This window comes from Bos javanicus, chromosome 13, assembly GCF_032452875.1.
Source record: "Bos javanicus breed banteng chromosome 13, ARS-OSU_banteng_1.0, whole genome shotgun sequence".
NCBI classification, from domain to species: Eukaryota; Metazoa; Chordata; class Mammalia; order Artiodactyla; family Bovidae; genus Bos; species Bos javanicus.
The window spans coordinates 46,779,852-46,806,214 of NC_083880.1; the positions used below are offsets into that span (position 1 = coordinate 46,779,852).

The window sequence follows — 26,363 nt, forward strand, 5'->3', positions numbered from 1 at the left end:
GTGTGTCTTTGTCCACGTAAATGACTGCTTCTTGCGCCGTAGACCTGCAGTAACTTTGGAAGGGAGGGTGAGGAGAAGAGGCTCTGCTGGGGTTGGTGCTGATGGTCCTCCAGAGACTCTCTGATATTGTGGACGGAGACGGAGCCCGTGGCTGTGGGGTGGTTCTGCCACTGCTTGTGTTACGGCTTGTGCCCTGGGGCTCCACCCTGGGTTTATCTGGCATCGTTTAGCACATCATCGTGAACAGACTGTGAGGTGACTCTCCCAGCTCCAAAACGTAGGGCTTTCACGTGCTCAGGCTGAGTTTCCAGAGAATCTTCCAGCTGTCTTTGTGGCTACTCTGATATAAAAATGGGGAAATGCCTCAAGGTCTGCTCATGGTGTGTGGGTGCCTTTGAAACTCTGCTCCTGAGTTGGAAGGGAGAACATGGGGTTACTTTAGAAAATGATTGGGGAATGGTTGCTGTTTCCATTTCCTGGGTACAAAATATGCAAGCTTCCTACTTGGCCTCCTGGGTGCACTTGCAAGGAGGGCAGGGCTGCAAGTGGCTCTGGAAGTGGGGTGAGCCCTGCAGCCCTTGACATCAGAGCCCCTTCTAGTGGCCTGAGGAGAACCCCGATATTTGCAAGGGTTTGCCTCTAGCATTCCTGGGGTATAATACACAACCAATAACATGCTTCCTCATCTCCCTGAGCCCTGTGACCTTCACAACTGACAGGGAATGCAGAAGGGCTTGAAGATTCCCTGAGCAGTAGCCATGGTCTCCCCTGTGGTTCTCTGGTGGTGTTGCTGATCTGGGAAGGTGCTCAGGTGTGTGATGCTCCTTTTTAATTGACACCTAATGCAGGGGACTGGGGTCCTTTGGATTCTCTGATGATAATCAGGAGGGATTTGTAGGTTTACAGGTGGAGGAGACACAGATTCTCCATGGGCACTGCAGTAAGTGGACCCCTGAATGTTTATCATTGTGAGTGGCAGTTGTTGTTCACTCATCACATGTAGAAAGTATTTGTCTACTTTATGTCTAGAGCCTCCTGTCTTCCAGACCAAGGCTGGTTTGCAGAGGAAAATCACTTGAACGAAGAGGCACCTGCCTCTGCCACATCCTGGCCAGGGGTTGCTGAGTGAAGGCTGAGTGTCTCACCTGCATCTGTTGGGGTTCCTGAGACTTGCCTGTAGCCATCATAGGTGTTCCTGGCTGTGGCCTGCCACGTGGCTCTGTCTCACTCATCTCCCAGGTGCATCAGACCCTCAGATGGTCACTGTTAACCTCAGGACCGGGAACCCTCTCTCAGAAGAAAAAGCTGGGGTTCCTTCCTGGCCGTCTCTCCCTCAGAACACGCCTGAAAGGACAGAACCAGGAGATGACTCACAGTCTGTCCTGAAGCCAGAAGCTGTGAATTGGGCTCAGTCTGTGCCTTCAGAACAGAGTGTTTGTCCTCAGAAAACTTTTCTTACTTTTAAATGAAGAATGCACTGGCTTGGTTGCCATAGAGCACGAGGTGAGAGGTGCACAGTGGCACTGGTGATGAAGTTTTGAATCTTCTAGCCACGAGTCCAGTGCACACTAACCTTGTCTTAAAGGGCCTAAGGAGAACCAGATTTTCCAAATTTTGAGTGTTGTTGAGCTTCACAGAACAACTTGGTCCCATGTGTATTTCTTTATTCTTATTCTTGGAATGAGGGGTGAAGGCTGGTTTTTCACTCGAGAAGTTCATAGTAGTAGAAAGGGATATCCCCCTGGGACTGTGCCACAGTGGGCAGGTGTGGACGGTGGTTGGCTTCTCCACCCTCTTGAGGGTGCTGAGCTGGTCTGTGAAGGCCAAAGGACAATAGAGTAGACCTGTGGGCTGGTGGGAGCTGTGAAGCCAATTCCCATCTGCCAGCATGGGGAGTGGCAAGGCTATGCCAGAGGTGAAATTGTGCATTCAGTTCCGTAGACCAGAGACCAAGTGAGCCCTGAGGCCACAGGAGTCCAGCCCGGCAGCACTTGGCGCATCAGCATCTGCCTCTGGACTCAGAGGGAGCTCGCTGTCCTGCACCAGTGCAGACTGTCCATACCTTAGAATCTAGCACATGACCCACTTGCTGAGAAGCTAGCAGTTTGGGCAGACAAACATCAAAATTGGAAGAGTACCAGCTAGTAGTTTCAGGGCCACAAATACAGAGTTCATGAAAGAGGGCTTCCATATACTCACCTCACATTTACTAGAGAGAATCCTTCTCATGAGTATGGCTGATGCTCTCTGACTGGGAGACTGAGATGGGACTGGGTAGGGGATGGTCATGTGCCGCGTTTAATGCTGCTTGGGAGGTTACCTGTCACGGACTGTGGGTGTGGAGAGACTGCCTAGCAAGTGACGACACACATCAGCTCTGTTGGAGAAAGGATGACAGTGAGAGAGAGGTTTTCACTCAAAGGTGGTCCACCTTTTCTTCCACAGCACAGGAGAGTTCGTGAGATTTTGTGGCCCTATAGCTGAGCTCTACAGAGGAAGGCCCCAGCCAGCACAGGCCAGAAAGAGCTGTTCCAGGGAAAATCGCACAGGCAGCATGGGAGAGGGGAGCGCTCCAGCCGCAGGACAGTGGTTCTCGTGCCTCCTGAGCAGCTTCTGTGGAGCTTTTTCCGCACGGTGGTGGTGTGGGGGTGTGGGTGGGTTCCCAAGGATCAGGCTCAGGGTGCTGACCCGGAGTCCAGGAGAACTGACCTGTGGAGGGCTGAAGATGGAGGCTCTGGGGTCAAGCTGGGCTTAACTTCAGGGGTCCAGGTGTGTGAAGGAGACTCTGGGGACCCTCTGAGAGCAGGCAGCGGGGTCTTATCTCAGCCCAGTGGGCAGGCAGGGCTGGCTCTGCGAAGTGGGCATGCACCTGGACCTCTGAGTAGAGTTTCCAGACCAAGAAGATGCTGAGGAGCAGGTGCAAAGCTGAATTTCATGGTAGCCACGGATCCTGATCCTGGTTTCTCTCAACCTCTCCTCTCTGTTTTAAGGTCTTTAGGAGGAGATGTTAGAAATACAGGACCTAGGGGACAGCAGGCCTCCACTGTGAGCCCTGACAGGTCTGACAGTTGCCCTGGGAGCTCCCCTGAGCCACTATGAGTGCCCTGTTTGTAGGTGGTCCCTGAAAGTTCACTGTCACAGAGAAGTGCCTGTCTGTCCCTGAACCTGGCTGCACAGCCATCTCCCTGCCCCTGGCCTGGTCCAACTTTTGATGTGATGCCCACATTCACAGTGAAGTGACAGATTATATAATTCTCTTTGAAAAAGCTCTACTTGAAGGAAAAGTCTCACAAGGGTCCTGGGATGGGAAGGTCCCCATGCGCCAAGCACCAGGCTGCCTCCCCTTCTTGGGGCTTCAAGGCCATGTGGAGGCTGGTCATGCAGGGTTCCTTGTAGAGAAGAGCTTGTCAGTCTGCAGTGAGATGTGGGAGCTAGGCACTGGGAAGATGTGGTTCTGAGATGTTGATGCTGCTGATTTTACTGCAGTGGGAAAGAAGGAGCTGATGGCCTCACCGCAGTCCTGATGTTTCCCTTCCAGGAACACTGGCTGCTCTACAGCTTTGTTTTCTGAATCATAGCTGGAGGGAGTGGTGGGAGTAAGGAAAGTGAATTAACTGACTTGTGGGCAGCTGGGTGCTTGGGATGGCGCCACCCAGGCCTGCCTCTCCCACAGTGTCTGCTCCCAAATGCTGCTGCTCAGTCCATGCGGTGGTGCCCTCACTCCATGCGGCGTGTTTGTTTCCGTGGTGGGCATGGGTGTGATCATAGACTTCTTGAGGTCAGTGTCCTGACCAGAGGCATGTTCTTGGATCCTCTCTGTGGCCCATGGTCATGGTGTTGTTCAACCAGAGGGGAATGAAACGAGACCCCATGAGCGCACCAGCACACACCGAGCTCCCTCTCTTCGTCCCTCACAGCAGGCCAAGGGGATGGTGCAGATGACACCACTGAGGCCAAGCTCTTGCCCTGTCCAAGGTTAGGCAGCGGGCAGAGAGCATAAGGTTTGGCCCCCACCATGCAGACGTCAGCCGAGCCCTGACTCTCTGATTGAGCCTCTGCTGAGGGGTTGGTGCCATCCCAGGGTAAGACCATGCTTTGTCGGGAGAGCGGCCATCACCTCTACTCGTGACCTTATCTCCTTGCTGCTGTCTCCAGGATGCAGGAAGCCAGCAGATCGGGTTCTTGCTTGGAAGCTGTGGGGTGACTGTAGCCTTGACGAGCGATGCTTGCCACAAGGGGCTGCCAAAGAGCCCGACGGGGGAGATCCCGCAGTTCAAAGGTGAGCCCGGGCTGGGTGGGGAGGGTGTGCCCCATGGCCTGTGCTAACACGCTGTCCACACAGGAGGTCTCCTAGCCTGCATGTGGCAGACTTCGGCTCCTGGAGGCTCACAGCACCTTGACCATGCCCTTAGACTTGGAAACACAGAGACTTGATCTGGCCTGTGCTGCTGTGGATCTTGCCATTAGCAGGAAGGTGGTGTCACACCTGTCTTCTGAGTGATGCTTGCCTGAAAGGAACTTGTTCTTTATTTCCAAGGTTGGCCAAAACTATTATGGTTTGTCACAGAGTCAAAACATCTCTCTAAACCTCCTCGAGATTGGTTCCCGCACATTAAGGATGCAAATAATGACACTGCGTATATTGAGGTGAGTCGCTGGGTCTGGACAAGGTGGGGAGCTGAGTGACGCGTGCTGCAACCCTTACACAGCTCAGGGTCAGCGGCGGCTGTGGGCCTGGAGCTCTACCCTCCTGGCCCCTTCTCTTTGCAGTACAAGACGTGCAAGGATGGAAGTGTGCTCGGGGTGACCGTGACGAGGATCGCGCTTCTGACCCACTGCCAGGCCCTCACACAGGCGTGTGGCTACACAGAAGGTATGGGCAGACCCCTGCTGGGGGATCCTGACCCCAGATCCATCCCTGAGAAGTGCGTATTGTGCCCACCAGTCACGAGGAGAGTCGGATTAAGTTTCTCTCCGGCTGCCTTGAACAAGGTCCATTTGTCGGACGGTTTAGTTGGCGTCTTACTAGTCTGCAACCAAAACAGACACCATAGGCTGGGGCTTGAACAGCAGGTGTTGCCGCCTCACAGTCTGGAGGGTGGAGCCCAGTGCCCAGGGCTGCAGGCCCTGGTTCCTGGCCCGTGATGGCGCCTCTGGCTGTGTCCTCACAGGGCCTCCTCTGTGTGCCAAGCGAGCTCTGGAGTCTCTTCCTCTCCTTGTTAGGACACCATTCTGTTGGTCAGGCCCCACCCTATAGGCTCCTGTTTGTCTCCTCAGAGTCCCATCTCTAGACATAGTCACACCTGGGTTAGGGCTCCAGGGTAAGAATTGGGGAGAAAACAGTTCAGGCTGTAACACATAGCTGACACGGTTGGAGTGTGTTCACCCTTGGATGCACACCGGAACCTCTTTGGGGGCCTTACAGACATGCCCCGTGCTACAGCGCTCCCTTCCCTGTACTGCCTCGGTTCTGGGGCTGCACTTCACAGTCGAGCATTGGTTTCCATGATGTGCTGTCCTTGCGCTGCTTGGGGTGGTCCTGGGAGCACAGGGATAGAGTGACTGAGGTAATAACCATGCTGACAGTGCTGACGATTCCTGGGAGGAAGGGTCAGATCACATACCCAAAGCTCCCTCCACTGGAAAGGCTGCCATCAGGCGTCCCCTGGCCATGTTGCAGGCTGCCGCCATGCTGGAGCCTCTTCCTGGAGTCTGGTAAGGGGTCATGGAGGAGACTCTTGCTCTTCTTGCTGTTCTCATTCTCTCTCTCACCATCCTTCTGGCAGTCTCCCTTCTTAAGAGCAGTGCACTCTCTCAGGAGATGTTCCACTGATGTCCGGTTCCTGGACAAGTGTCCAGATGTTTCACATGTAAAGACACATCACTTCTGATGATCACCCTGTTTGTCAGTTTGAATTCCAATTTTTTTTCACCACTTCATGACCTGTATTCCTTACCCTAATTTCCCAAAGCTCCAGAGCCGTCACTCTTGTGGCCACTGGGGAGGATAGATAATGTAAATTTGCTCCCTAATTCTCTGCATTAAAAAATATTGCATAAAATAGAATACAGGCTGTGTATTTTGAATGTCCCTTTTTGAAATGGGGGCAAGGCACCTGGTATGAGACTTTGGCGTACATTCTAGTGGTGCGTTTGCTGGAAGTCACCTCCTCCTGCAAGTACACATCATTTCCTTCTCTTGAGAGAACATATGAGGGACATGAAAAGAATATTTTAAGAAAGAAAAAGGAAGGGAGGGGGAAAACACATTATAAAAGGAGAAGGAGTGGGGTGTTTTAAGTGATGGTTGAAGAGCTGCTGTTCCAGGCAGGCCACTGTCTCTGAGCCTCTGACTGGAGGCTGCAACATTTCTTCAGAGACAGTGGAGTGATACGTTTCTAAGACCCATTCCTTGCCACCGATGTGATACTGAATTTCCTTTGTCCTTTGGTCCGTGACTGTCTTTTGTTAAAATCTTTGACTCTCTATTTGTACAGCTGAAACGATTGTGAATGTGTTGGATTTCAAGAAAGACGTTGGGCTCTGGCATGGAATCCTTACGGTGAGTGTGACCGCCTGGCTCTGCTGTCCTGTTTACCTTTGCATGTGCTACGTGTCAGGGTTAGAATCATGATCTGACCCCTTCCTCCCACATGATAAAGAGAAGCTGCCACTGCTGGAGGTCTTCGGTTGTCAGCTAACATAACTTTCAAAAGCTCAGCAAACCAGAAGGTTGGTAGCTGCTGGCGTGTGTTGGGGGCCATGTTCTGGGGCTGCAGTGTGACCATGGCCTTTCTCAGGCTCAGGAAAGTTCAGGATCTCCCTTCCCATGGGCGGCAGCTCAGATTGGCAAGCTCAGAAACCTTGACGTCTTGCGTTTGGGTCACTTTGCCCACACATCTGATTTGGCTGCAACATTCTTGTTTTTCTGTGAATTGTTGTTTAATGAACATTTCAGGACTTACGCTGCAGGGGAAACATACTTACAGATTTCCCCTTGGTCAGAACTTCAGCATGAATTGTAGAGGCCTCGTTTTGTTAGTGCTGTGAGAAGTGATGGCCTTGTTCAGGATGTATTTAGCATCACTGCTTAGAGGCTCCCTGTGTCTGTTGTACATGTGATGATTTCCGCTCACCCATTTTTCTTTTTAAGTTTCTTATGCTGAAACTTTACATCTTTTTTGAAGCAAAAAATTCTAGTAGTTTTACACAAGTGATTGGAACATAACTATAAGAAGTGGGATTTGTTATTTCCTGATAAACCAGAAGTTACTAGAACAAGAGCTTGCAGAAATCCTGCAGACAAAGGTTTGGGGCTCCACCTGAGCAACTTCTTCCCATATGCGCCTGGACACTCATCATTAAGACATACAAGCACAACCCCACATGCACATCCCCCTTGTCTGCTGGTGTTGCAGGAAGAGCACAGCCCAGAGGACCCAAGTTGGACTTTGGTCCTTCTCCTGTGGCGTGTGACATGGCACATCGCTTGCTCCCATGCCCAAGAATCGTTTGTTGCCCAAGTCACTCTGAGCCTCAGTTTTCCCATCTGTCCAGTGGGAATGATGACCTTTCATGAGAACCATATGGCCTCATGTGTAATGAGTACCTGGCCCATCTACTTACTTGACGACTGTTGCTTTTGAAGTTCTTTTGTGACAATCTTGCTTTCAAGAGTTCTGTGGTAGATCTCGTGAATGTTGTCACCAGCTGGTTGCTGTGCTCTGGGTTGCTGCCCCAGGAACTGGCAGTTACGAGTCTCTTTCTGGTTGCCACCTTCTGGAACAAGGCTTGTCCCTGACTAGACAGCTCCCACTCTTGCAAAGCATCATCTTTATGATGAAAAATGCTTCACACCTGCATGGAGTGGGCAACAAGCCCAAGGTGTGGGGTGAGCGCTGACGGTGAGCAGGCTCACAAGTGCAGGGAGGGGCACGTGGTCCTCTTCCGTCAGAGCTGCTCCAGAGCTTCTGCGCCCTCTTGTACCACTTCACCAACAAAGAGGGCAGAGCTGATGGGGTAGGTTTGTCCAGTGTGTCCCCACATCGTGGTTCCTTCTTGCCAGCTCAGGGGGTGCAGCCACAGAGGATGAGGATGAGCCACGTATGAGTCCGGGCTGCACGTGTGAGTGCCGACCCATTTACCTAGAGAGCTAGTTTTTGTCGTCCATTGAAAGAAATAAGTGCTTTTTCCAGGCCCTGGTCTACATGAGCCAGGCCAGACAGAAGAGTGGGGGTTCAGACAACTCTCCCCTGCTGCTTGGAGTTCAGCGTAACATTTAACAAAGGAAATTAAGTTTGCAAATCAAAATGAATAGAGTACACTAGAGAGTTAAGCTTCAATACTGAAAGCCCAATAAAAAGTGATTGTTCCACTTAAGTTTTTCTAAGAAAAGGATTTGAATTTAGACTTTTGAGTTGTATCAGTAGAAGCTGGGGGCGCCAGGACACCCTCTGAGGAGTCACCTCCATGCCCACAGCCTCTTGAAGGGTCATGCCCATGTGGACCTTCCCTCACCACCCCCTGTTTACCCCCTTCATGGGATCCCCACACCACCCCACTGCCCGCTCACCCCTGTATCCTGCTTCCAGAGCGTCATGAACATGATGCATGTGATTAGCATCCCCTACGCGCTGATGAAGGTGAACCCGCTGTCCTGGATTCAGAAGGTCTGCCAGTACAAAGGTGCGTTGGGGGGCTGCTGTTGAGTGTCAGCACATCCCACGATACAGGCAGTCACTCACTGCACCTGCTTCTCCTTTAGCAAAAGTGGCCTGTGTCAAATCCCGGGACATGCACTGGGCCTTGGTGGCGCACAGGGATCAGAGAGACATCAACCTCTCCTCTCTCCGGATGCTGATAGTGGCCGACGGTGCAAACCCCTGTAAGTGAAGGACCAGGCGGGCAGGAGGAACCTCATTCCCTGGGCTTTGGTTTTCCCTTTCCTAGTGTTCATCTTAGTGAAGGAGAGTCTTACCAGGGCCTCAAGGCACCAGGGCCTGAAGGTCCATCCACAGCCCTGGGGTGGAGTCCTGGCTCTTCTCCTTCCTGATTCTGAGGAAAGGTGACGTGTTAAATTCTTCTCTTTCTTTTAGCTGCAAGACGGTACCCAGTCATCAGATATGCAGCAGTCCCTATGTATAGTTCTCAAGTGCTCAAGAAATACTAATTATGATTATTTTATGGTCCATAGCAGGTTTATTGATCAGGAAATTTAATTTGTCATTTTTAATGGAATTTCATTATCAAATTCTGTACTGGAAACTACCTGGATAAAATAAATGAGCAATTGCACAGAATACTATTAATATACCTTGAGAACTATTTCAGTCAGTTGAAACAGAAACTCTGTTAGCTCGTTTTTCATGAGAAGAGCATATAAGCTAGAAGCAAAGTGAATGAATGAAAATGAGTGAATGAATGTTTCTGATCACATTGGTAAACTTTGCGGCATCTGTGTTTCTAAATTAAAGCTTCATACACTTAAAGAACATCTGATCTGCAAACAGATAATTTTGTATATTAGTTTTATAAATGATTCTTCTGTTTATAGTAGAACTCCACAAATTGTGAGCTGTTTAATACACAAATGGTTTTACCCATAACTCTGCAGAGTAATAAGTCTTAAAAGAAGCAAGGTAAACTTGTATTGGGGACTAGTTTAGCTGATAGGTTCCTAATAACTGTATATCTTGATCTCATCACTCATATTAATATAGAGGAATGTTTTCTTCATTTAGTTGGGTTTAGAGTTCTCTCTTGGAACATGCATGTGAAAAATGGTAGAACAAGTCTCAGAAAAGTTATTAAAATTAAGTTCTTCAGTTAGAAAAAATGTATGGTTAAATATAGAAGTTGCATTTTTTAAATTCTTGAGTTCTGTGTTTGAGAATATTAGCTTTCATTGTAACAGAAATGGTAGGTTATGTTAAATGAAGTATTTGTCCATGCTACCTAATTCCACATGTGCCTAAATTGTAACCTCAAAGGCATTTTATATTACGGGATATTTTTAATTGTCCACTGTCATCCCTTCTTTCTGTTTAGGGTCTATTTCTTCCTGTGATGCATTTCTCAACGTCTTCCAAAGTAAAGGTCTACGCCAGGAGGTCATCTGCCCCTGCGCCAGCTCACCAGAGGCTCTCACTGTGGCCATCCGGAGGTACAAATCCATTAACTCCGTGGGCAGTCTGGGGAGGGGTCTCATTCAGCAGCTAACAGAGGCCCAGAAGTCTTCGCAGTTTATCTTAGTGTGAGAATAAAAATAGGACCCAACTTTCAAGATGAGTTTTCATTCTTGTATATGCTAGAATGGATTTTCTTAAATAGTCTAAATTCATTAGTTAGAAACTTACTTATCACTCTGGAGATTGACTGTGATTCCCAGGTCAGTGGAAGTCTGTCTGTAGGTATGCTGAGCAGTGAACCTCGTCCTGGCAGGTTATGCATATTTTCATTTGCTTGTATTAGGCTCAGGTTTAACTTGAAGCTCCAGTACTTTGGTCACCTGATGCGAAGAGCTGACTCATTGGAAAAGACCCTGATGCAGGGAGAGATGGAAGGCAAAAGGAGAAGGGGACAGTGGAAGATGAGATGGTCAGATAACATCACTGACTCATTGGACATGAATTTGAGCAAACTCTGGGAGATAGTGGAGGACGGGGAGCCTGACATGCTGCAGTCCATGGGGTTGCAAAGAGTCTGACATGACTTAGTGTCTAATCAACATCAACAGAACAGAGTAAACAGATGAAACGAAAATTTTGTGGCCACCCCTTTTCCCTTTTACACATGGTTTTTATGTTGTCTTCATTTTCGGCAGTTCTACACACACTACACAGTAAACACGCTGGTTTTCTGAGCTTTTGAACTATTCAACAGCACTTCAGAGGAATCTGGGGCCTGGGGTCTCCTGCTGTGTGGAGCTGGGCTGCCGGGGCTCTTGCTAAGGTCAGCAAATGCAATGCTCTTGGTCCTAAGTTACTCCGGCATCGCCGCCCATCTCAGAGCCGTTGGTGCCTAGCAGAGACAGGCTGTGGTTACGGCTCATAAGAGCTGACTTTGTCCAGGGTGAGAAGGGCTACAAGGGCTTGTCTGGATTTGTCAGTAGTTCCCAGAAACACCTATGGAGAAAATAAGCTTATGGTCACCAAAGGAGAAGAGGTGGGGGTAGAATAAATCAGGAGTTTGGATTAATAGATACACACTGCTGTTCACTGAACACCAGAGACATGCTTTAGAGTAGCGATCCCTGACCTTTTTGACACCCGGGACCAGTTTCCTAGAAGACAATTTTCCATGGATGGGGAAGGAGGGGGAGAGGGACAGGTGGTGGTTTGGGGATGATTCAAGTGCATTACTGTTTATTGTGCACTGTATTTCTATTATTACTACATCAGCTCCACCTTAGATTATCAAGCATTAGATCCTGGAGGTTGGGGACCCCTGCTGTGCTTAGCATGTTGTTGTTCAGTTGTTCGGTTATGTCCAGCTCTTCCATGCCAGGCTTCCCTGTCCCTCACTATCTCTCAGGGTTTGCTCTAACTCATGTCCTTTGAGTCAGTGATGCTGTCTAACCATCTCATCCTCTACCACCCCCTTCTGCCTTCAACCTTTCCCAGCATCAGGGTCTTTTCCAGTGAGTCAGTTCTTCTCATAAGGTAGCCAAGGTATTGGAGCTTCAGCTTCAGCATCAGTCCTTCCAGTGAATATTCAGGGTTGATTTCTTTTAGTATTGACTGGTTTAATCTCCTTGCAGTCCAAGGGACTCTCAAGAGTCTTCTCTAGCACCACAATTCAAAAGCATCAATTCTTTGGCACTCAGCCTTCTTTGTGGTCCAACTATCACGTCTGTATGTGACTATTAAGAAAACCATCGCTTTAACTATACAGACCTTCCTTTGTTGGCAAAGAGATGTCTGTGCTTTTTAATATGCTATCTAGTTTTATCATAGCTTTCCTTCCATGGAGCAAGCATCTTTTAATTTCATGGCGGCAGTCACTGTCCACAGTGATTTTGGAGTCCAGGAAAATAAAATCTGCCACTGTTTCCATTTTTCCCCATCTGTTTGCCATAAAGTGATGGGACCAGATACCATGATCATATTAGTTTTTTGAATGTTGAGTTTTAAGCTCTGAGTGGTTGTATACATGGAAGATTTCTAGGCAGAAGGTGGGCAAGGCAAGGAGTTTTTAGTGAAAGAAAAGAAAAAATGGTTTCTGTATGGTATGTTTTATTCCTTCCTCCTTATTCTGTTTCAGGCTTTTGGTTTGTGGTTTCCGTGAAATTCATACTTTTTTTTAATTGGAAGATAATTGCTTTACAATGTAATGTTGGTTTCTGCTATACAATAGCATGAATCAGCCTTAAGTATAAAAAATATGGAATGCTTCCTGAATTTGCATGTTATTCCTGCACAGGGGCCATGCTAATCTTCTCTGTATCATTCCAGTTTTAGTATATGTGCTACTGAAGTGAGTACTGTATATTTCAACCTGTGTATATATGCATCTGTTTTAAGTTGATGGTCACTTAAGTTTTCAGTAAGTTTGAGCACATTCTAAAAGCACTCCATTTTTACTCTCCATTTTGTTTTTGATGTCCTGACTTACATTTTTTATTTTGGTGAGTTGCTTAACTGCGTATTGCGGATGTAGATTTTACTACTCTCGTCTTTGAACCTTCCTACTAGCTTCACAGGTGGTTGATCCACTACCTTTACCACTGCCACTACCTGTTTGCCTTTACCAGTGAGATTTTACATTTATTTACCTTTACATGTATTTACATTTACAATGATTTTTCTTTCATAATTTTTTATTTCTAGTTATGTCCTTTTCCACTTATGAAAGTCCCTTGAACATTTCTTGTAAGAATGGTTTAGTGGTGATGAACTCCTACAGCTTTGCTTTTCTGTAAAATTCTTCTCCCTTCTTCAAGTCTGAATGAGAACCTTGTGGGTAGAGTCTTCTTAGTTCTATGTTTTTCCCTTCAGCATTCTGAGTATGTCTTGCCAAACCCTCTGGGTTGCAGAGTTTCGCTGAAAAGTTGACTGATAGTCATAGGTGGTTTCCCTTGTACGTAACTAGTTGCTTTTCCCCTGCTGATTTTAAGACTCTCTCTTTATCTTTAACCTTTGCCATTTGATTGCAGTGTGTATTGAGGAGATCTCTTTGATTTCATCCTGACACCCACAGTGTTTCCTGGACTTCAAGGTCTGTCTTCTTTCCCAGGTCAGGAACGTTCTCAGCCATCGTTTCTCTAGACAGGGTTTCTGTCTCTCCTTCTTCGACCCTGTACTGTGAACATCGGCACACTTGGCATTGCCCCAGAGGCCGCGTAAGCTGTCCTCCTGTCTTTCGTTTCTTTTCTTTTTCTGTTGGATGATTTCCACCGCCGTGTTCTCCAGATGGCTGATCCGTCCCACGTTCTCTAATCTGAACTGTTGGGTCCCTCTAGTGTCATCTTCATTTCTGTTATTCTTTAGTTCTGTTTGGTTCTTTTTACATTTTCTGTGCCTTTGGGGAAATTCCCACTCAGTTGCTCCATTCTCCTCCCGAGTTCAGTGAGCATATTCATGACCAGTAGTTTGAACTCTGTTTGATAAATTGCTGATCTCTGCTTCACTGAGTTCTTTTTCTGGGTTTTTCTCTTGTTCTTTTATGGCCTTGACCAGGTAATGTCATGTCTGAGGTGCCCTGTGGTTCTGGAGATACGGCACCTGTAGGCAGCACACATCTGTCTGCAGTGCCTCAGAAAATGGTTTACTTTGTGCAGTAAAGTGAACAGAGCACTGGTGATGACTGGCCTCAGACAGCCAGCAAATTCCCACGTGCTGAGCTGCTCACAGAGGCAAATACGCCATTGTACTACCTGACGACCCATTTTGGTTTTGATGTGACTTGAAATCACAAACTTCATTTCCATCATACCTGGTAGGAGAGAGGTCCTAGGGAGCAGTGCAGGGTGCATTTCAAGACCAGCCAGGTGCTTGTCATGGTGTTATTTACCTTGAGTTTGTCCAAAACGTGTACATTTGAAAGAGTACTTTTCAGTCTTAGGTTGATTTTCACAGCCACCTCCTGTGATAGAAAGGGCGGAGTCACTGTGGACCAGTTAACCTGTGCCTCCTCCCGCACCTGACACACCAGCCCCAGGCCTGCACCCCGTGCCCCTCCAGGCTGTATGCAGCCTATCCCTCTTGCTGCCCCTCCCCGGCTTCCCGTGTGCTCCCTGCCCTTGAGGAGTTCAGGCTAGGTCCAGGGGCATGTGGAAACTGGGGGCTGGTCTTCATCTCTTGGGTCTTGGCCACTGTGGACTCAGTTCTCCTTTCATGTGGGAAGGAGAGGTGGAGGCCAAGGAGACGTGATTTTTAGTTTAAGCCTCCACTACCGTCCTCTCTTACCCTCCACTGGAGCCACATGCACACCCCACACCTTCCACCAGCTCCAGCATCCTGTCCAGTTTGCCAGGGGACATCCAAGCCCAACACTTCTTCCACCAACTCACCGAGTTCCTGCCCTTCTGCCCTGCTGTCCCATCTGACCAGGAGCCACAAGGCCACACAGTCTGGTCATGCCCCTTCTTGGTCCCATCCTGTCTCCCTGTGGCCAGACCTCCTGGTCTCTGGTGTGCCCCTAGGGCAGCATGGCTGAGGCCTGCCCTGACCACCCCGTGCTCATGTGACTCACTGTGATGCCCTCTCAGCATTTGCTTCCTTCTCACAGGCTGGCAGATTCACTGGTGTATTATTGCTTATTCTCTGTCTCTGGCTGATGGTTGGTGTTTAGCATATATTTTGTTAATAGATGAATAAAAGAAAAATGGAAAATATGTAAAGTGAGGCATAAAAGTCACTTGCTGTACAGTTACAATGACCCTTTGTAATTCACCAGCAGCAAAGGCTGTGAAGAGTTCAGCCCTTGCCCGCATGTCTGTGTACTGGATGTATACACTCACCTAAGCAGAAAGATGTAGGTTTGCATTTTACCTGAGTGAAGTTGTGTGGGGTTTTGTTTGTTTGCTTTAATTTCACTTGACTGACTAGGTGCAGCTAACTGCATAAAGTTATAGTATCATGATCTGATGCTCTGAGAAAGCAGCATCAGCAGAAAGGCCATGTCCCTACTGCCCACACCCCCATTAGTCTGGTCCTGAGAAGGGCTGAGACAGGGGAGAGGGAGAAGGCATGGACACAGGTAGGGTGTGGGGCAGCTGCCTGGGGCTCTGGGGTGATGCTCTGATGCCAGGGAGGACCTGCATGTGCTGCATTTGAGCTGTGAGTGCTGGCTGTGCAGGGAGGGCATTTCTCTGTGACGGTGTCACACTTGGAGGGCATGGCAGTGAAGTGGGTGACAGGGTCTCTGTCTCAGGGGTGAATGTAGAAGGAAAACACATGCTAAACTCTTGTTTAGAACCTGTTTCATTCACCATCCTTGTTTTTTACATGTTCATATTTAAGTTCATTTTCAAGCAAACTTGTGAAAACACATATTTTTTTGGAACATCTTCCTCTACAGGCTGTGTGACCAGTGACTAGGGGTCAGATTCCTGTTCTGTCTGGTATCCACACACATGGCTGTGTCTACAGAATGGTCTTGCTTTTGGAATATGAATCTGTCTTTTTGTGCTTTGTGCTTATTTTTTTCCCAAAACTTGAAGTGCAGTTTGCACATGTAAGAAGTGAGAGGGCAAGTTATTAAGTAAAAACAGCTTTGATCCATTCTATTCATTCAAGTTTTGAGTGGGGGCCCGGGAGGCCTAGTCATTGCTCCTGTGGATTTGGGAGTGAGGACAAACTGGACACTTTGTTAAATATTATAAAGTCAGCATGGGAAGCATTGCAGCACTCACACTTTGTCTACTACTTACTCATAGGATGATCTTTAAAAGAAAAAGTAAAAAAGTGAAAAACGAGTGATTGGCTGCCTTGTCAGTCTGTTTCTGTTGCTGAGTCCTTCATTCTCACTTGAAGGGTTGGGAGCTGATTTTTTCCTTTGTGCTGTTGTCTGAGCATTGGTGTCCTATCTGAATAACTTTCCCAGGACAGCTTGTTTTGCCCTGTGGTGAAGAAGAGATTGAACTTGCAGTAAAGAGCCGGGAGCAGATGATTGCCCGCTTGGCTTTTGTCCATTTAAGTAGAAAATGGGACTGGGTGGTTGGCCTGTGGTCCTCAGTGAAGAAAAATTGCTGCTGTATCTCCACTGCTCAGACTTTCAGAGCCTTGGCCCTTTCTGAATATGTATCACTCTGTGATGGTCTTCTGTTCAAATGTTTGTAAATCTGCAAGCCAGCTTGTTACAGGGAAGCTGCTTGGGCAGCCAGTGGATCTGGGTGTGGAAGCCAGGAGGGCTGGCCTTGTGAGGCTGCTCTGAGTTGGTCCTGCCAGAGTGGACACCAGGTTTGGTGGCTTGGCGCCCGTGGTCATGGCCACTAAATATGTTGATGTCCCTGTTCTTGAAGGCAGCAGCAGGCCTCTCACCTACACAAAAGGGAGTGTCCTGGAAGGTTCGGGTGCGAGGAAGTCACAGTCTCCTCCGAATTCTGCTTGCAAAGGAGCAGGGAGTACCTGTGCACTGGAGAGCTGGCAGCAGGGCCCTGGCCAGTGTCTGGATGCCAGTGTGCATCCAGATGAATGTTTAGTATTTTTTTCTCTGCAGGCTAGTTGTAGAATAAAAAATACTGGAGAAGTAGGATCCATGATGCCTAAACTCAACAGGAGAACTACAAAACCAGGATAAGATGGATGCCAGTAGGTTGTTTTCTGACTGGGTTTCTCCTTGGTTGCATTTGATTGTGTCTCCCTCTAAAATATAGATGATGGAGCCCATTGTTTAACAGCTACATTGTGATAATGTTGATTGAACTAAAAAAGCTTTTTGTGACCCTTTTAAATACAAGGTATTCTTTCAGTACCATGACACTTTGGCAATTAAAAAAAAGGTGTGATATATATATATATGTGTGTGTGTGTGTATACGTATGTATGTGTGTATATATATATAAAACACAGTAGTTAAGTCAATAATTCCAAAGAATGGTAAAGATACCCCTGTGCTACCATAAATATTTTCCACTTTGAAAAAGCGTCTAATTTAGTAGTTAGAAAGCTGGGCGGAAACAAAGGGCAAAGATAGTAGACGTGGAACTGTCCTTACCATGTAGCCCCCAGGTGAAACTGAAATTTGACGATTTCTGACAGAGGCAAACTAACTAGTGATCCAGACTGAAAAACAGTTAACACAGCCTATGGGGTTGAAGGGGGTGTTTTTCAGAGTTTGGAGATCCATAATCTTATTTTGGCTTCCCTGGTGGCTCAGAGGATAAAGCATCTGCCTGCAATGCAGGAGATCCGGGTTCAATCCCTGGGTTGGGAAGATCCCCTGGAGAAGGAAATGGCAACCCACTCCAGTATTCTTGCCTGGAGAATCCCATGGACAGAGGAGCCTGGTGGGCTACAGTCCACGGGGTCACAAAGAGTCAGACACACCTGAGAGACTTCACACACAACCTTATTTTTAAAACATAAGAGATAAAAATACATTGTCATTTTATCTAAAAATTTAGCCAAAAATTTGAAACTTCTCTAACACGAAATAGTTTGGAGATGATAATCATGTAAATTAAAATGACTTAATGAGGTAGCAGTGAAGAGCAGAGTAACCATGTTATCTCATTGTCCTGATCATGTATGTTTGAGTTGATTTTACTGTATTTGGTGTTATACTGAATTGAGCACAGAAGTTTGCTTTGATGGAGACTGAGGTGCACAGAGGGAGATGCTGGGAAGTAGCCTCCCTAACCCCAGACTTGCAGGCTGTCTCCCTGCTGGTTCTGGATGATTGCTCTCTGACAGGGAAAAGTAACCAGGACAAATGAAGAACACATCTTGTAAACAATGTGTATGGTGTGATCCCTTTTCTGTCTGAGAGAAAATTAAGCCTCTGTAAGTAATAGATGTAGCAGAAAAAAAAATCTGCTAACTACATACTTACTGACTAGGTAAGAATGTGATATAGGGAGAAACGTTCCTTTGTATGTTACTCAGCTCTTAAAATGGTTTTTTAATGTGGCATGTATTGCTCTCATGGGACAAAACTACATTAGGGATAAAACTACATTAGGGACAAAACTACATGAAAATAACTCCTAATTTGGGGAGTACTATGTTTCAACCTTGTGTCTTTGTTGTCCCGGCTAGCTGAGGGCTTGGAGGATGGCTTTGGCACTAAGAAGATGTAGTTACCTTGTTGAGTCCCAGCAGCGGAAGTCCTCAGAACCTTTGTTGCTGACTTGACCCCACTTACTTGGCATCGCTGCATGTCTGAGCCTGGCTGGCTGTTTGCAGAGTGTTGATGTGTTCACTGCATGTGCGGGAGCTCTTTCTTTAGGCTTTGTAGAAGCATGATCAGCTCAAGGCTGATCATGTCAAGTGTGTTAGAGGCTAAAAATGGCACCACAAATAACAGTGGGTACAGACTGCCCACTGAAGGCCTTCTCCATCAGCTCCTTCCTTGCAGGGCCTCTACTTTGGCTTCAGATGGGATTTTCCCTTTTTATACCATGGTGGTGTTGGCTGTTCCTAGCTGTGTGCTTAGAGTGTGAAGACAGCTCTGTGTGGTCCTGAGATTGCCAGGATGATTCCTCCTGTAATTTGTGTTCTGTGTGAGATGCATAATAAGCACACTGTTCATCTTGGAATTGAACCTGGAAGCTGACAGCTGGGTCTTTGGCACCCTCGGCCATTATTTAGTTTACTTGTTTTGATTATTAGAGTAGATGTTTTGAAATTCCTAAGAATCTTACTTACTGAGATTGGTTTTTCTGCCCTCACCTAGTTTCTCTCCTTGGACTTTTTATTTCCTGCTGCTGCTAAGTTGCTTCAGTCGTGTCCGACTCTGTGTGACCCCATAGACAGCAGCCCATGAGGCTCCCCCGTCCCTGGGATTCTCCAGGCAAGACCACTGGAGTGGGTTGCCATTTCCTTCTCCAATGCATGAAGCTGAAAAATGAAAGTGAAGTCGCTCAGTCTGACTTCATTGAAAGTGAAGTCCGACTCTTAGCCACCCCATGGACTGCAGCCTACCAGGCTCCTCCATCCATGGGATTTTCCAGGCAAGAGTACTGGAGTGGGGTGTCATTGCCTTCTCCTAGGAGGGTGTTAATGGAGCAAAAAGATTACCTGACTTGGTTAATAGTCCTGGAAATACAAATTGAAACAACAATGAGAAATGCACTTTACTCACCATATTGGAAACAGTTATAAGGTTGGTGATCAGTGTCAGCACAGGTGTGTGGAAACGGGTAAGGCTGAGGGCAGCTTAGCACTGAGGTGGAAGACACGGGTTCTGAAGCCATTCTGGGCATGCTGCCCGGCCAACCCCACCACCGTTGCCCTGGCGGTGCATGTCCTGTCTATGAGTGAGGAACGGTCATGCCTGTCTCATGGGCTTGTGTGAAGAAGACATTAGTTACCATACATAAAATGCTTAGAACAGCATTCTGAGTCCACTCAATGGACTGTGAGTGAAAACATAGTAATATTCATTCACTCTTGGTGGGATTGCAAAATGACACAGTCTTTTGAGAAGGTGTGTGCGTGCATGCTTAAGTCGTGTCCAACTCTTTTCAATCCCAAGGACTGTAGCACACCAGGCTCCTCTGTCCATGGAATTCTCCAGGCAAGAATATTGGAGTGGGTTGCCATTTCCTTCTCCATTTTGAGAAGGTGTTTAGGCTTTATTAAAATTTTAAATGTATATGCTCTTTGACTGCTCCATTCCCTTTCTAGGTATGTATCTTACAGAAATATTTCCAAATGCATACAAATTAAATGAAAGAAAAATGTGTTCATATTATTGAACACCATATAATAATTAAAGCAGGTTAGTTCATTGGTGTGTCCAGGACACATCCTGTGTGTGTTAACATGCACACACCCATGTGGGAAGTTCTGTGAGGTGTTTGGTGAGAACAGCAAGTTGCAGAAGAATGTGCACATGGGGTTCTGCTTCTCTTTGGTGTAAACACATTTGTATGTGCGCGTATTTTATAGGCAATAAGGCCAAAAAGGCTGAAACTTCACTCTTGCCGTGAGTAGCGGCTGCCAGAGGGAGTGGGGCTGGAGGTGAGCAGAGTCTTAGCCTTCTGCCGTCTGTTCTCATGCAGAGCTTGCCGTGTCCGTACAAAGGGTATGCTCATGTTACTCATACCACTGTTTGGGGCTAGTGCACTGGGACAACCCAGAGGGACGGTATGGGGAGGGAGATGGGAGGAGGGTTCAGGATGGGGAACACATGTATACCTGTGGCGGATTCATTTTGATATTTGGCAAAACTAATACAATTTGTAAAGTTTAAAAATAAAATAAAATTTAAAAAAAATAAAAAAGAAAATTTCATGAAAAAACTAACAGTGAACTAAAAATTGCCTAGTCTTCTAGGCCAGAGGCAGGGCAGGTGTTGGGAAAGGAGACAAAATGGTTGGGCTGGGGCTCCTCTGTGGGTCTGAATCTCCACAAGCCCTTCCACTCACACAGGCAACTAAGTTAATATTTCTGAGCCTTGGTTTTCTATTTTGTAAAATGGGATAGTAGCAATGCCTCTGCAGGTTCACGGTCATGAGTAAGTTGGTGTGTAAAGGGCTCAGGAATATCTGGCACATGAAACACCCAGTTGAGCACAGCTCGCACTCCCTCCATGACACAGCAGGTCCTGCGGAAAGCTGGGGGGACACACAACCAGGATCACAGGTGTGTGAGCAAGCGAGCAGCAAGGCCAAGCACTGTGCCTGGGAGTTAGGGTGCTTCTGTGCTGCCGCCTTGGATGTATTTTGCAAAGCTGCCAAGAATGTCTGACTTGCAGGGACTCTGTTAAATATAATATATAGCATAGATTACAGTAATGCAGAGTTAGTGCTGTTGGTTTACATTTAGGTGAGTGAACTCAGTCTTCCCATAACTAGCATTTTACAGACATAATTGAAAAATTCCTGTAATAAATGCAGTTCATGATTAAGTGGATCTGGTAACTAAGACAGACTGTATACACTGCTGGGTCGTGAAAGAACTTCTCCCTCCCTGCTTCTTGGTCACAACATATCAGTTCTTAAATCTTCCCATACTTGGGATATGTCTTGGCTGGTTCAGCGTTTTGCTTTCATGTGGATTTTTAAAATAAAAACAGGCGTACCTATAAATTTTATTAAGAATGTTCATTTGCTTGGGCTTTTATAACAGTTCACAGCTCTGGGGTCTTAGTGTCTGAGGTTAAGTTGTCGGCAGGGTTGGCTCTGTCTGGAGCTCTAAGGGGAATCTGTTCTGGGCATCTCTCTAGCTTCTGGTGGTGCCAGCAACCCTGGCTTATAGACCTATAACCCTTTACTAACTATTTATATTCTGCAAAGACCCTGTTTCCCAATAAAGTCACGTTCTGGATACAGGGGGTTAGCACAGGAACATGTCTTCTGAAGGGAACACAGTTCGGCCCACAGCAGGTGCTCAGGCTGACGATTCTGACTCTCAACATGGGGTCTTGACTGAGGATGAGGGTGAGGGAGTCCTGGCCCCCTTAGGGTTTCTGCGAGGCTCCTCTTTCATTTTACAATTTTACTGGGGCCTTTGGAAAAGATACAGCCAGATCAATATCAGTTCCACTGTTTGGGGCTCATTTCCAGGTGGTTTCGTGTGGGTCTTATTATTTGGGCAACTTTGCTTTTGTATTCTTTAGTGCTTCTCTTCTTGATTGTTACAGATGGAATAGTTTGGTTTTCAGACTGTTACTTTTTTTTGATTGAAATGCAATTGATATATATGCTTTTTTTAAAAATATACCAATAATTTAATTCAAATACCCATTATTGCAAATTTTAGCTTTTGTTTCCCTATTTATGTTTTTTAGTTTCATTATAAACCTTCATGAAATACTTTAAAGCCATATGGCAGACTGCTATCTATAGTTTGTATTTTAGGTCCTAAAACACCTTAGGCGTTTGTATTGGGTTGGCCAAAAAGATCGTTTGGCTTTTTCCAGCAATCTTATAGAAAAAATATTTGGGAAATTAGAGAAACAAACGTGATGCTTACCTAAATTATATTCTCTCACTTTGCTCACATTGAAGAATCTTTCGTTTTCAGGGATAAAATCCATGATCTTGTAAATGTTTTGTTTATTCACTTGATCTAGTCGGCAGACATTTTTTACTGGACACGACTCCAAGGGTGGGGGTTCAGCAGTGACCAGAGGAAAGCCCCTGCCCTCATGGAAGAGGCCTGGGTGGATGGTTAGAAGGTACCTGTTGTGGAGGACACCATGGAGGTGCTGTTAGTGGGGTGACGAGCCACCCCGGGGGACAGTGAAGGACAGGCCATGAGGCACCCTGCTGGAGGCGAGGAGGAGGCCTGGGCCCCAGGGAAGTGGGTGGGCATGGAGGGCGAGCCCTACCAGATGCCGAGTGGAAGCAATGAGGACTCAAGTGGGGGTGAGCTGGGGCGGCGGTAGCAGACCCCGGATGTGTGAAGCTGTACCTTCCCTAGCTGCCGAGCACTTGATAGCTGGTCTCTCATCCACATAATTGCCAGTTCTTACAACTGAGAGTGTGCATACTCAGCATACGTCTGACCTGGAGGCCACATTCACAGTCTGGCATTTCTGCTCACTGCTGTCATTCTCCTTCCTGGAGACTTGAGTTTCCCTTCTGAGCCATTTTCAAACCTAGGAGATCTGACCTTGCAAGGAGAAAGAGTAAGTTGGAGGAGTTGGTTGGTGTCTAGTGGACACATGTAAGGGGAAGGCAGGGAGACAAGGGAGCCCTGTGGGATCTCCATGCTTCTCAGGAGTCTAGCAGTTTTTAGGAGCAGACCTCAGTGTGTCCTGAGCAGAGAACACAGGGCATGTGACAGCTGTGTCTGCCCTTAGGGCCCGAAGGAGAAGCCTTGGTGTGCAGGTGGCATGTGGACACGCGTGTCTGTGTTCAGACAGCTGACGTGCTTCTAATCAGACTCAACCTGTCCTCATAGGCCCACCGATGACAGCAACCAGCCCCCGGGCCGTGGCGTCCTCTCCATGCATGGGCTGACCTATGGGGTCATCCGAGTGGACTCAGAGGAAAAGCTGTCTGTACTCACCGTGCAAGATGTCGGCCTCGTGATGCCTGGAGGTGAGGGTGGGTGTGGGTGCAGAGCCACAGACTGGAGAACTAGCACCCCCCAGCCTTTCCTGCAGGGCCCGCCTTGATGGGGAGTCTGAGACAAAGATGGAGCTTCCCATGGGACAGGGAGGCTTTCTGTTCAGACAGGCTCAAGAGACTGGAGCAGGTGTGCCGTGCTCATTGGTTTCAGGGCTCAGACCGTCCTGGAGGCCGTGTGCACTGGCTGACGACACACGCCATGTGGTCTTTTCTCAGTGTCATCCTCATGTCTGCATGGTGTGTAAATCCCATTTACACCCTAAGCTTACAGCAGTGCACAGCTATGAAATGTTGTTTTACCGCAACAAGAAAATCACAGCTTGCTTCAGGGACTGTGAGGGCCTGTTCTCTTTCACTTGTGGTTTTGCTGCAGATGCTACTTCTTTTTGTGTTCTTTTTTGTACCCATTCATTTCTCCTCTCCAGCTCCCTGCAACTCCCTTTCTAAAGTAACCTGTGCTTGCTGTTTTGCATTCAGCCATCATGTGTTCAGTGAAGCCTGATGGGGTTCCCCAGCTGTGCAGGACAGACGAAGTCGGGGAGCTCTGCGTGTGCGCGGTGGCCACAGGCATGTCCTACTACGGCCTCTCGGGTATGACCAAGAACACCTTCGAGGTAGGTGGCAGGTGAGCCCCATCAGACAGCTTTTGCCAGGTGTGTGGAATAGATATAAAAGGAGATGGTGATTTCTCAATAGAACATGTTCATGGTAATTAAAATGGTTGTACTTTCTCCTGCCATTTTCTATAGCTTTTAATAAATTTGGCTTAGCAACCTTGTTTTCACCTCATAACCAGAGCTGAGAAAGAGCAAGTACAGTTTATCTAGAGGCAGCCTTTTTCTCATTGCCATTCTCACCCATCTAGAAAGAGCAGCAGCTGATGGGTGGGGGCTGGGGAGCGCGCAGCCCTGCCGAGGCGGAGAGCAGCGGCCTCCTCGGGGACTGTCCGCCTCGACCAAGCATTTGCACTGCACAGCTGCTTCCACCACACAAGCGTGTGTCCGTGCTGTGTGCACATGGTGTGGCGTGCAGTTAGCACACACAAATGCACACTGCCTGGTAGACCCAGCATTCTCAGAATTCTTACCATTTCACCAAGTGTGCTAACCTTAGGAGGAGCACACTTTGACTAAGTTGTATGTTAGCAAATATGAGTTGATTGGGGATAAATTTTTTAAAGGCTATAAATAGAACTTTGGATGCGAACACATATGATGTGGCTTGTACAGGCAGATCCGTTGGGTCAGGATTCAGGTTTCTAAGTGCCCTTGAAACTGAGCCAGACACAGTCTAAATAAAACCTATCTTCTTTTCTGTGTGGCTTATGTGTTCAAACTAGGGGTCGAGTTTGAACTCGTGGTGGGGCTGCTCCCTCTGTATTTTTGAGTGTGTTTCCCGTAAGGAAGACAGCAGTGTAATGAACAGGAATCATTTTACTACTGACAGATGTTATTTAAAGTGCACCTTGCTTCTCCACTTAACCATTTTTATGCTGTGGTTTTATAAGGAGAAGAATGAATTAATGTTCGTTAGACTGTGGCAGGCCTCTTCAGAGGGCCCTGCGTGTGGGCCAGGGACGAGTTGTGTGAATGGGAATGGGGATGGGGGAGGGGTGTGCAGCCTGGCACTCACGGCAGCTGTGCAGACCTGGGCTTCTCCCACCAGGGCCAGGTGAAGAGACCCAGTGGAGGGAAGCAGGAGCAGTGGGTTCCATGGAGGAGGGCGGAGGTCGGGCTCCAGCAGGCACTCAAGAGTTCATTGTCCCCAGGTGTTCCCGGTGACGAGCTCAGGGGCCCCGGTCAGTGAGTACCCCTTCGTGAGGACGGGCTTGCTTGGCTTCGTTGGCCCTGGAGGGCTTGTGTTCGTGGTGGGCAAGATGGACGGGCTTATGGTGGTCAGCGGGCGCAGACACAACGCTGATGACATCGTGGCCACAGCACTGGCTGTGGAACCCATGAAGTTCGTCTACAGGGGAAGGTGGGTGTGCTCTGTGGTTGGTATGGTTCTCCACAGGCTACACTTTTTATATAAAACTGCAGAAAATTGCTTAAACTAATGGGACTCTGTGTCCTCCTCTGTACATTGAAGCCCCTGAACTCTGTGACTTCTAAGATTCTGTGCAGTTCTTAATGTCCAATTTTATGAAAATTTTCTGAGCCCAATAAATGTATCTTCACTAAATTCTCCAAGTTAAAGAATAATGTCCATTTGAAAAGCATATTTTTATTTATTTATTTTTGAAAAGCATATTTTTAATTAGTAAACTACACAAAAGAACCAAGCATTTATCTTGCTGTAGTTCATTCACCCAAAGGTAACAAATGAGCCATAAACTGCCTGGAAACTGCCTCACGTGGGTTCCTTCTGGGTGGTGTCCCTGACCCCTGCTTGGCACACAGCCAATGATGGATCACTGACCATGGCTCCTAAGGTTTTGCTGATTTGGAGGAAGTCAGCTGCTCTGGGTTTCGCCCTGTGTAGCTTAGCTGACAGGAGCAGGAAGACGCAGAGCTTTGGGTTGGGTGTAACCCAGCCACCTTTGTGCAGAGGACCCCCCAGAGGGCCAGTCTGTGCTTCTCCTGAGAGAATCTGGGCTAGCAGAAAATCATCAACTCCCCAATGGCAAAGTTCTGCTCATTGGGAGAATATTGCTTTGCAGGTACAAACTCAAGATGCAAACTGCAGGGCCCAGTAAGTTTCAGCAGTTTTGATACCTGCACAACTCCTGCCTGTCCTGAGGCTTGAGGCCCATTGCCCAAGCTGCAGCAGGCTGCTTCTACAAGAAGTATGGCAGTCGTCCTCCACCTGCCCCCTGGCTTTGTCAGACTTCTCCCCTGTGCTTTTGTGGGTGAGCGCCTGGGAGTTGGAAGCTGCAGTTTTCCTTTCTTGGGGAGTAGTTGGTGCTGAGAACTCCTGAGCTCTGTGGTCATAGTAGCTGTGAAGCCCTTCATGGCAGGGCCAGTCCTCTGTGAGCATCTCCAGCATGTGCTCACTACCATGTCCTATCTGTATCCACAGAATAGCCGTGTTTTCAGTGACTGTCCTGCACGACGAAAGGATTGTGATTGTGGCTGAGCAGAGGCCAGACTCCACGGAAGAGGACAGCTTCCAGTGGATGAGCAGGGTGCTGCAGGTAGCTCGCGCCTGCCCTGAGCCCCCTCCCTGCTCACGTCATTTT

The 26,363-nt window shown here is 47.6% G+C and overlaps 1 protein-coding gene and 1 non-coding gene across 8 annotated transcripts in view; one reads left to right on the forward strand and one right to left on the reverse strand.

The window, feature by feature from the left end:
• The window catches only part of DIP2C (disco interacting protein 2 homolog C), a 293,572-nt gene that overhangs the window by 215,675 nt on the left and 51,534 nt on the right, over window positions 1–26,363 (forward strand). For all 7 annotated transcript variants that reach the window (XM_061436555.1, XM_061436553.1, XM_061436559.1 and 4 more), the window contains 11 exons: window positions 4,156–4,279; window positions 4,538–4,647; window positions 4,771–4,873; window positions 6,498–6,562; window positions 8,592–8,685; window positions 8,765–8,884; window positions 10,048–10,162; window positions 23,016–23,155; window positions 23,663–23,799; window positions 24,954–25,162; window positions 26,204–26,318. In XM_061436555.1, the coding sequence (XP_061292539.1) occupies window positions 4,156–4,279; window positions 4,538–4,647; window positions 4,771–4,873; window positions 6,498–6,562; window positions 8,592–8,685; window positions 8,765–8,884; window positions 10,048–10,162; window positions 23,016–23,155; window positions 23,663–23,799; window positions 24,954–25,162; window positions 26,204–26,318 (1,332 nt within the window). The remainder of the gene's footprint in view (window positions 1–4,155; window positions 4,280–4,537; window positions 4,648–4,770; window positions 4,874–6,497; window positions 6,563–8,591; window positions 8,686–8,764; window positions 8,885–10,047; window positions 10,163–23,015; window positions 23,156–23,662; window positions 23,800–24,953; window positions 25,163–26,203; window positions 26,319–26,363) is intronic.
• Window positions 12,376–12,482, reverse strand: LOC133259967 (U6 spliceosomal RNA). Its single transcript, XR_009740630.1, has one exon. It is a non-coding gene; the product is annotated as a U6 spliceosomal RNA (small nuclear RNA).